Source organism: Odontomachus brunneus, unplaced genomic scaffold (genome assembly GCF_010583005.1).
Source record: "Odontomachus brunneus isolate Ranch 3 - 2012 unplaced genomic scaffold, Obru_v1 Obru_scaffold_276, whole genome shotgun sequence".
In the NCBI taxonomy this organism is placed as follows: domain Eukaryota; kingdom Metazoa; phylum Arthropoda; class Insecta; order Hymenoptera; family Formicidae; genus Odontomachus; species Odontomachus brunneus.
Window position 1 is genome coordinate 89,399 of NW_022639726.1, and position 11,117 is coordinate 100,515.

The following is an 11,117-nucleotide window of genomic DNA, read 5'->3' on the forward strand; positions in this document are numbered from 1 at the left end:
AGCGTACTCACCAGACATAGCGCCTTCTGATTACCACTTGTTCAGATCGATGCAGCACGGCTTGAGTGGTACACGCTTCCGAAATGTTGAAGAAGTGCGAGAATGGGTGGACGAATGGATTGCTTCGAAACAAACATCGTTTTATCGAGATGGTATCGCCCAGTTGCCAGAAAGATGGCAAAAAGTTGTAGAAAGTGATGGAAAATACTTTCATTGAAATAATTTAAATAAATTTTTTACAATAAATGCTTTTTCTCAGTATTTTTTGGGCGGAAACTAAGTTAAGGTCCTAATATATAATGGACACACACACACACACACACATGCACACGCACACGCACATTATAACAATAAATAATTATTATTTATTTTAATTACTTGTGTTCATTATTATTATTAGTATACCTTTACAAAAAACATTCAATTGTAGATGCAAACACCCAAAAATTGGGGATAAACACCTAAATTTGAGTGTTAACGATTAACTGACTTCTTCAAGTCAAGAAATCTTTGAATGTACATACAATGGAAATTTGTACAATAGATGTTTTAAGTAAAATATTTCTAAAATATTCAATTTGAGGTATTCTTAATATATTTCTTGCGACAGATTTCCAAAATATTTCAAAAACTTCGCAAATGATGATATTTCAAATGGAATATTTCTATAATATTCTATTTTAGATATTCTGAGATATTTACAATGACAAATCTCCAGAATATTTCAGAAACATCACAAATGAAATGTTTCAAATGGAATATTCTTAAAATATTTCATACGAAATATTCTATTTCAAATCTGTACAATATCCCAAGAATATCTCAAATGTAATATTTTAAAAATAATATTTGTAATATTCTGAAGACATTGCTGAGATATTTTGTGCTGTGTGGATAGTATAATATATTTTTACTAATATGTATACTATATAATTTTAGTTATAAATTAGTCGAGCACTGTTACGTTTGATTTTAAGATGTTTCTTGAAGTTAACCACTTTTTTACAGTATAGATTAATTCGGTTTGGCTTCTGGTTTAGTGCTGTGTCCTTCGTGGAATTGTTTCCGGTGTTTCGTGAATATTTCAATTCGCTTCTTTCAAAGAGTGGAGCAATCTAAACTGAAATATATTCACGAAAAATTGAAAAACAAGTCCATGCCATTAAGTCCACGGATTAATTTGGAAGCTTGGCCGAATATTTGTTCATATCGCGAAAGTTCAAATTTCAGAATAGAGATTTACATTGACGATTATAATGTGCATTAAACTCAAGTACATATAAAATAGAATAGAAACTCTTTGATTGATCGTGTGATATACATACCTCACCATTTGCAATTGCCGCGCATAACGCCGTGTCAATTCGTACCTCATCTGAAAAGAGAGAAAAAAAGAATTTCAGTTTAGAAGGACATTAATATATAAAATTGTTTTAAGGAAATTATTTTATTAAAGAGTTTCCTCTTTAGAAAGTTATATATTATTACTCCGAAAATAATATTATTTTTTAAATTATCTTCTTCTGAAATTTTCCGATTGTAATACTCACTAGGTGGTACACCGATTCTTCGGGCGCATGCCTCATAACCTCGTTTGTATTTTTGTAAGTCTTCCAAGTTGCAGTAGACGACATTCTAAAACCCGAGAGAATGAATTGCACTGAAATACGCGTTATTGGTTGCACGGTACTCACCATCGCGATTAGCACGCTTAAAATTATCACGATGATTTTCATTCTGACTTTTCAGTCTATCCGATTGCAGTTTCCAGATATCAATCTGGCAACACGCCTGAACACTGTAATACATTGAAACTGTCATCGCGCTTTTATAGGAAAATCATTAGTGATTTAAACACGTGCGTTTGTTGCGTTACTAATTGCGTTTCAACTTATATCATCTGATTTACATGAATGCGAACTAGCGAGTATCGATGATGATGAAGCAGAAAAGTATCACTATATGATACTTGAGATGTTTCTTGACGTTAACCACTTTTTTACAGTATAGATTAATTCGGTTTGGCTTCTGGTTTAATGCCGTGTTCTTCGTGGAATTGTTTCCGGTGTTTCGTGAATAATTCAATTCGTTTCTTTCAAAGAGCGGAGCAATCTAAACTGAAATATATTCACGAAAAATTGAAAAACAAGTCTATGCCATTAAGTCCACGGATTAATTTAGAAGCCTGGCCGAATATTTGTTCATACCGCGAAAGTTTCAGAATAGAGATTTATATTGACGATTATAATGTGCATTAAACTCAACTCACGGTGTTTAATCGTACGGTGTTTTATCATTCGCAAGAGCGAAACGCAGTTTCATGTAAGTCCATGTGTAAAAAAATATGATACACTAACTTTTTTAGATTATACTTGCTTTTTCACATCATTCTAAACGATTGTTTAGATTACTACATTTATCATAAGTCGCAAAGCGATAATGTGCGAGCAATACTGCTAACATATGCGGATGTAAATAAAACAATAGGATGCGTATAGGATTATACGTATGCATAATTTAGATCGAAATAACAGAATAAAGATTAGCACGACTATATTCATTCTTCTAGCTTCTTAAGTATCTTAAGATATCACAATAGCAGTGCGGAAAGTGTTTCTATACTATACTGTAGCGTATTCAAGTTGCGAATGTGTGTTTATTAATAATTTAGCAACATAAATTTTTAATAATATGAATATCGTAATTGAATCTAATTTATTTTAATGTGCAATACAAAGAATCGATATAGGCAAATAAAAGGGGACATATATATCGAACATTCTTTTTTTTAGTGGAACTTTTTTGGGCATAGGAACGTTTCTTCAGGTTTAGGTTGTATTTTATTGATTGATTAGTTGATACGTTGATATAATTCAATAAAGAAGTCAAGAGAGAAGAGCTACATCGAAAATTTGTTCGAATATATACAAAGGAACGTTTTATGTAAGATATCTTACTGAAAGTAATCTATTCTCCAATTTTAACTTTCATTTTTTATTTTTAATGTTTTATTATAAAAGATACGCATTATTACGAATCAAGGAAAAGTGATATAAGCGATGAACCGCACAGTAGAAATCGCATAGACTTCCCAATGCCCACAGCTCCTGCTTGAACCGCTGCAATGATAAAAAGAAGATGATAAAAAAGATGAATAAAAAACTGGTCTTTTTCAGATATACCACGTAATTTTTTATCGTATGTTATTCATTAACATTAATATATGAGATTTTAATCAAGCTATGTTTAAGATAATTCTTGTTTAAGTATAATATTTAATATGTAGAGTTAAGCTAATCTGAATGTGTGAACAAATAACTCAACATAATTACAAATAAATTAATTTAAAGTGTAAAAGAAGCAAATATTTATGATAAATATATTATCAATTACTTACAAGGTTCACACACATACACACACAGCATACACTGCAAATCCGAGTGTTATTTTTAAACACATAAATGTATAATTGGCTGAATCTATTTTTATATATTTTTTATCGCCTTAAATCATATTATTTAATACGCTCAAATGTATAAAATTCTAATTTATACATTATATGTTAAATGTCATTTAAAACCGCAAAAGATGTATAAGAAGAGTTTTAGCCAACTACATATTTATGCGTTTAAGAATAACACACTCAGATTTGCAGTATATAGACACACGAATATCACTTCTTTTTGCTATGGCAAAGTTCCGCCGAGAAGTGACTACAATATGGGTGTCTGAGACGCACACATTCGCATAAACAAACTTTACGGATCGTATACCACATTTTTTTGAGTGGACCACTAAAATCGTCCTCAATATCTAGAGGTATTTTAATTTAGATTTTTCTTAATAAATTTTAGAGAATAATTTTGAATTAAGAATTAAAAATTAATATCAAATACGTCCCGAAGTGATAAGAAACGACAGATCTCAGTAAAATTGATTACCTTCTCTGTCACATTTGAAGTATATATCATACGCTTGTTGTAATTTAACTGGGTCAGAAATCATCGCTTCAATTATTCCTAAAGCTCTTTCCGGACTGTATGCACCATTTGAAAACAGAATCTGCAAACGGTAATGATGTGATGTCACGTTATTACACCCAAATCATTTTTTACAATATAGATTTATTCGATTTGATTTTCAATCAGAGATGTGCGAATTAAAGATTTTTTATGTCGAATTGAATCTAATCGAATCTCAGATTTTAATTTCGAATTCGAATTGAATCGATGAAATTTCATTCGAATCGAATGAAATCGTATCGAGTCGTTGAAAGAATTTGTAATTAACATAATCATTGAATTCAACATGAAAATAGTGACTTCAATATGAGAGAAATAACATTGATCATGTGATATCAATTCATTTTAAGGTAAGAAATATATAATATATAGTCGGTAAACGTGTATGGAATACAGTTCTAGCCTTGAAAGCAACGACATATATCGATCCGACAGTTGTCGGTAAGAGTTTATCTAAAAGTCATTATCTTCTTTTAATATTTTTAAAGAAAATTTTAATGTATGAAAATGTAAACTTTTTAAGTCATGCTAATTCTCGTAAGGGTGGATGTATTTAATAGTACTTCGTTAATGCTAATGCGATTCGTATTTGAAACTTTTCGATTCGAAATTTTCGAATTATTCGAATTCGAATCATAGGGATTGAATCGAGTCGAATTTCACTTGATTTGATTCGAATTCGAATAATTCACACATTTCTATTCTCAGTTTAATGCTGCGTCCGTAGATTTGTTTCCGATATTTCGTGAATATTTCAATTTTCTTTTTCAATCAGAGGAATCATCTGACTCGAAATATTCACGAAAATTTGAAAAACAAGTCCGCAATTAATTCGGAAGTCTAACCGAACATTTGTTCATGAACATTTCATGAACAGTTCATAAACATTTTATGAACAGTTTACGAACATTCATGAACATTTGTTCACCACAAAAGTTTCAAATTTTAGAATAGAGATTAATGATTCTAAACAGCGATTATTTGATAGATAAATAGTTTGTCTGTTTATTGTACTTTAAATTTAATTTGTACATCAAGAATAGAATCGAAATGCTTCCATTGATTGTAATACACGTACCTCACCGCTTTCAACCGCCGCGCATAGCACCGTGTCGATTCGTGCCTCATCTGAAAAGAAAGAAAAAGAGAATTCCAGTTTAGAAGGACATTAACATCAAATTCTTTTAAGGAAACTATTTTCCTCTTTGGAAAGTTATTATTACCGCGAAGATAATATTATTTTTCTAATTATCTTCTTCCGTTTTTGATTGTAATACTCACTACTTGGTACACCCATCTTTCGGGCGCATGTTTCATAGCCCTGTCTGAATCTTTGTCGTGCATTTTCCATATCACAATAAACCACGTTCTAAAATCCGAGATAATTAACTACACTAAAATACAGTTATTAGTTGCATGGTACTCACCACCGCGATTAGCCCGCTTAAAGTAATCACAGCGGCTTTCATTCTGACTCCTCAAGCTACTCGATTTCAGTTTCCAGGCAGTAACTGCAACACGCGTGAACACTGAGATACATTGAAACTGTCACTGCGCTTTTATATAACATTAATAAATATTTAAATTATAGTTTGTTCCGTTCCATCTGATATCTGATTTACATTAATGCCACGAGCCAGTGATAGTGACATTAATGATGTGATAATGGCGCAGCAAGAAAATAATGATTCTATTTGCGGCGTTTAATCGTTCGCAAGAGAAACAGTCTTACGCAAGTGTGAAAAATATTTGTAATACTGATTTTCCTAGACTGAATTATAGTACTTGTTTTTTCTCACGGACTTGAACGATTATTCAAATTACTAGATTTTCCATAACGCAAAACGATAAGTGACGAGTAATATTGCTTAAAATGCAAATAAAGGGGTGCAGTGGCGTAGCCAGAAAAAAGTTTCGAGGGGGACTGTATTTTTAATTTTTGACAAGCAAAAAAAGGTCATTCGAAAAAATTTTTCTCACACTTAGTATAATCTAGAAAATTAATTTTGATAGAGGCTGCAGCCTCCTTAGCCCCCCTGGCTACGCCACTGAAGAGGTATAAATAAAACAATAGGAGCGTAGGTATGCATAATTCAAATCGTGATTTTCGTAATTTTTGGCGTATATTTTTCCGTCAAAATTCTTATGATTGACTTTGAAATGTCTCCGAAATATTTGCTATGAATCTTTACGTGTCAATATCATTTATCAGTCTCGAAAGTTGAAACACTGTAGACGCTAACATGACCTTGCATTAGGTGTGAAGGTAGTATGATCGGATTTATATCTCTTTTTGTCAGCATCACATTTGGAACGCCGCCACTTGTATGTGTTCAAAATATCATGCTTCCGATAATATCTAGTTTTCAAGACACTTAAGGTGTATGGAATTATTTCAGTTGTGAGGCATTACTTCCGCATACGTAAACATTTTCCTTTATTTAATACTTGCTATAGTGTTTTAATGAGTCATTCTTGTGTCTGTGATTATATAACTTATCGTTCCGTTTCTTATAACAAACTGAAGTAGATGGTTTTTCTTTTAATTTAAAGTAGGTCACGTGTTTTCAATATTGGATTTCTAAAAATGTTTGGTTTGACTTTCTGCCTAAATAGTTTGTCTGAATAAATATTCATATAATAAATGGCGAAATGAGGCATATAAAATACTCATTTCATCATTTCACCATTTATTTATAGATTATTAGGGGAAAAGGATACTTTTTGGACAATTTTATAAGTATTTCAAATGCTTTTTTGTTCATATGTATCTTTATTCAGTAATGACACACGACTTTTTTCAACATATATATCACTTCTCGCTTCTGACATCATAAATTCGACATGGCCAGCGAAGTACAAGAAGTCTTAATGTGATTTCTTAATAATCGAAGCGATGTTAAGAGATCTCTGGAACGCATCTCTGGATAGCATCAGATAATATTTTTAAAACGTTTAGACTATTGAGAAAGACATATAATTTACAAATTTATCTTGTATCATCGCAGTGTCATGAGTATTCTGATATTTGATGAATTTGCATCATACTTACCGTGACGGCTAGAAGTGAATATTATTTTATTCTAGCTCCTTAGATACTTTAAGACTTCTTTGAGTATTTGCCGATCAGTCAAAGATAATTTTAATTGATTAATGTCCAATACTGCTTTAAGGCATTGCGGAAGTAAGATTTTCCCTCACGATATTTCTTTGGGCGATTATTCCTCTTTCTTTTCTTTAGCCGAATTATTTACACACAGAAGTTTTTTCAGGTTACTTAGATTTTATTAAAAGTTTAGCGTGATGACACAATTCAATAGAGAAAACTTGAAAAAAAGAACACGTAGAAAATTCGAGAGAATAAACATTAAAGGACATTTTTTTCACGTAAAATGTTTTACTTGAAATAATGCCTTCTTTACTTTTACTGTCACATTTATTCTTTATTTTTACAGTAACGTGGAAAATCTTATAAGTTAAGTAAACTTTACGGTTCAATGAAATGTCCGATAAGTTTTATAAGATCCAAGCCACAAGCTAGAAACATCATTGACTTCCAAATACCGACCTCTTTTGATAGCGTCGCTGCAAATATAAAATAGAGATAAGTGAGAAATTTATCTTTTACAGACAGTACGTAATTTTTTATCGCGTGCCATTCATTACTATTAATATATAGAATCAAACACTTTAATTTTATTTTTAGTTAATTATAAAAATATTTATGTATTAATATATATATTAGTATATATATATATATATATATTTTTTTTTTTTTTTGTATTGAACACTTTGTCAGATGTTTAATATCTGTACTTATATTTTATAATTGTGATTTTTGACAAGTAGTAATTAAAATTTATTGTGTCTTGATAAGCATATTTATAATATTTATAATTGATTACCTTCCTTATCGCATTTGTTATATATTTCCATTGCTTTTTCCAATTTCTCCGGGTCGGCGTAAATTAATAATTTAATTGCATCTTTACTCATTTCAGGATAGTAAGCGCCAGTTGGGTCTAGAAACTGAAAGAGATAATCCCGTGATGTGTAATATTATGTTATTATATTCCAAAATTATTTGAAATTTACCCAGCACTTTTTTAATATTTGTAGCGTTTCCTTATATTATTAGATTAAGACATTTGTTAAAATTTTTTAACGAAATATTCTTGGTTTTATTATAATATAACATTACCTCTTTATTATTTTCCAACGTAGAACATACAATTCAATTCTTTAATTGCAGAAGAAAGCGTATTATATTTACGTTACATATTACTAAAATATATTTTTAATGTATAATTTTTTAGTTATAAATTTATTGAAAATTTCGTTCAATCTTGATGCGTTTTTGATGGTAAACCGACTACTTTTTACAACAGTAGTTTATTCGGCTTGGTTTTCAATCTAGTACTGTGTCCTTCGTGAATTTGTTCCCACTATTTTGTGAACATTTCAATTTGCTTCTTCAAAAAGAGAAATAATCTGAACCGAAATGTTGTTTAATTTTATTCATGAAATGCATTAGAAGATCTAATTGTTTTATTTTACATATAATGTTTTCGCTAATTAATTTTATTTTAATTTTATTAAGCTGATTTACAAAAATTAACTTTTTCAAATATTTATGATACATTGAAAACAAATCCGTGAAGGAAATAGCATTGACACGAAAGCTTGACCGAACATTTGAGGCGGAAACCTCAAATATCAGAATGGAAGTTTACGTTAGCGTTTATAAATAATGATAGCTACTACTTTAATAAGTTGAATAACTTATTGAGATAATGCATTAAACTCAAAGTAGACATCGAATTCAAAGAATCGAAATTCTTGACTGACTGAGATATACGTACTTTAGATTGGTGAGCCGCGCATAAGGCCGTGTCGATTCGAACCTCACCTGAGAAGAAGAAAAAGTGAAAAATTTAGTTTTACAAGCTTTACAAGAAGTTTTTAATTTTTACAAGAATATTAACATAGAATTGTTTTAAGGAAACTTTTCCACCCTTCTCTTTAGAATGTTATTACTATTGCTGAGATAATATTATTTTCCAAATTATCTCCTTCCGAATGTTTCCGATTGTAATACTCACTACTTGGTAGATTGAACTTTCGGGAGCAGTCTGTATAGAATTTTCTGTATTTCCGTAAATCTTCCTCGTTACCGTAGACAACGTTCTAAAATTTGAGAGAATTAATTGCCTCGAAATACGAATTACGCGTTGCTTGGCACTCACCAACGCGATTACTATACTTAAAATTATAGCAACGGTTCTCATGGTGGCTTCTTAGACGATTCACTTGGAGTCCAGATAGCAATTGTGGTGAACACTTTGGTACATTAGAACTACCAGCTCGCTTTTATAGGTGCCTCTAAATGTTATCTAATCTCATTTTTTTACGTTTGAACATTTTGTTTCATTACCCCAAATTTACACTAAATAAACCAGATGTACAAATGAGAACTGATGATAGTTACTTAAGTGATGATAAGAAGCAACAATAAAGAATAATTTTACGTAAGATGTTTAATCATTTGCAAAGGGCGCCATAAATTCACACAAAGAAGTCCACATTTATAAGAAACACTTGCGATACTCTATTTCTAAACTGAATTATAGATCTTGTTTTCATACCGTCTACAACGATTATTCAGATTATTAGATCTTTCACAAGGAAAAGGATAAATTGCGAAAAATACTTTTTAAAATATATAGCTGTAAATAACGTCAAACAATATAAGAGTGGACGTATGTATAATGTGTAAAATTTTGTAATTTTTGGTGTTTACTTCCCGGTCAAAATTCTTATAGCTAACTTCGAAGTATTTCCGAAATATTTACTTTGAATATTTTTGGGTTAAAATTATTTAGAGCCATAATTCTTGAAAATTGGAAGGGCGTAGGCCTTAGTATGTTCTACTATTCGAAAGCGTAGCACAATTGAATTTATATCTCTTTGCACCGAGTTCATGTTAACATCATCGCCTTACACCGTATTTGAAATATTGTAACTTGTGTATTAAGAAGTTAGACTACCCCGGACATCCGAAACAATAGTCAATTTTGAAAAGTATATTATAGATCAGGTATTAATCAGAGAAGAATAAATTTTGCATCATTTTTTCACATTTTTTTAAGTTTCTAAAAAATATAAGCACCGGATAACTGAGTCGATTAAAGTAAAAAATGAAAGTAAAAGTTCACTCAAGGATAAAAGATCTTTTATTATCAAGGGTCAACTCTTTCTTCTTATAAATGATGTAGCTTATGTGATCTATATAAATTTATATTTATTAGTTATATTTATTATACATATAATAATTATATTTATTATAGACGTACACTTCCTACAACTAAAATTGGAAGGTTAGGTATCAATATTTCTAGCGAGAAATGACTTGTCGATCGACGAGTCATTTCTCCCTGGAAATTTCTGCAAATATAATTACTTTTTAAAATGCTGTATTTATATTCTATAATGCACATATAATGAACATATTCAGTGTTAACATAATTGATTATACAATGATCAGTAATTAATTTTATTAAAGGATTAAATCATTAGATGTATAACGATTGATTAATTATGACTATTATGTTTGCCAATTACTTTAGCTAAAGAAAATTTTAATCAATTAATGTGTACAATTTTGATTTAAGGCGAAAGAACATAGAACACATGAAAGAATATTTTATGTAAAACGTTCCACCGAAAGTCATTCATTTTCCATTTTTATTCTCGCTTTTATGCTTTATTTTTTACTTTTATTCTAGATCGAAATATGTCACAATATGGGCGCCACATATTAGAAATTCTATTAACTTTGCAAAGCCCTTTGCTCCTGTTTCAGTCGCTGCAATTTCAAAAAGAATGAGATTAGAAACTTTTCTTTGCTAAATTTTTTATTGTGTGTCATTCGTTAATACTAATATATAAAATTTTAATCAAGTTGTTTATATTTTTGATAAATTACTATTTATTTAGTTTATATTAATAAATTTAAAATTTATTATTTAATTAATAAATTAATATTTATTTAGTATATATATATATATATATATATATATATATATATATATATAT

General features: G+C 30.0%; 4 protein-coding genes across 5 annotated transcripts in view; all 4 read right to left on the reverse strand.

Moving 5' to 3' along the window:
* The window catches only part of LOC116853078, a 5,074-nt gene extending 3,280 nt beyond the window's left edge, over positions 1-1,794 (reverse strand). The window contains exons 1-4 of one of the 2 annotated variants that reach the window (XM_032833946.1): positions 1,695-1,794; positions 1,551-1,635; positions 1,326-1,375; positions 965-1,115 (exon numbers count right to left, since the gene is read on the reverse strand). In XM_032833946.1, the coding sequence (XP_032689837.1) occupies positions 965-1,115; positions 1,326-1,375; positions 1,551-1,635; positions 1,695-1,736 (328 nt within the window). In that variant the 5' untranslated portion in view covers positions 1,737-1,794. The remainder of the gene's footprint in view (positions 1-964; positions 1,116-1,325; positions 1,376-1,550; positions 1,636-1,694) is intronic. The other variant, XM_032833947.1, reaches the window with a different exon arrangement.
* A 1,019-nt stretch (positions 1,795-2,813) lies between these two features.
* Positions 2,814-6,755, reverse strand: LOC116853092. The gene is made up of 6 exons (XM_032833967.1): positions 6,215-6,755; positions 5,450-5,533; positions 5,304-5,391; positions 5,101-5,150; positions 3,942-4,062; positions 2,814-3,119 (listed from the first exon to the last, which is right to left on the reverse strand). The coding sequence occupies exons 2-6, from the start codon at positions 5,489-5,491 to the stop codon at positions 3,031-3,033; spliced, it is 390 nt and encodes a 129-aa protein (XP_032689858.1). The 5' UTR covers positions 5,492-5,533; positions 6,215-6,755; the 3' UTR covers positions 2,814-3,030.
* A 684-nt stretch (positions 6,756-7,439) lies between these two features.
* Positions 7,440-9,415, reverse strand: LOC116853081. The gene is made up of 5 exons (XM_032833953.1): positions 9,269-9,415; positions 9,125-9,209; positions 8,885-8,931; positions 7,928-8,051; positions 7,440-7,607 (listed from the first exon to the last, which is right to left on the reverse strand). The coding sequence occupies exons 1-5, from the start codon at positions 9,308-9,310 to the stop codon at positions 7,510-7,512; spliced, it is 396 nt and encodes a 131-aa protein (XP_032689844.1). The 5' UTR covers positions 9,311-9,415; the 3' UTR covers positions 7,440-7,509.
* A 1,067-nt stretch (positions 9,416-10,482) lies between these two features.
* Positions 10,483-11,117, reverse strand: part of LOC116853094 — a 4,611-nt gene continuing 3,976 nt past the window's right edge. The window contains exon 5 of the mRNA XM_032833968.1: positions 10,483-10,887. Coding sequence (XP_032689859.1) covers positions 10,799-10,887 — 89 coding nt within the window. The 3' untranslated portion in view covers positions 10,483-10,798. The remainder of the gene's footprint in view (positions 10,888-11,117) is intronic.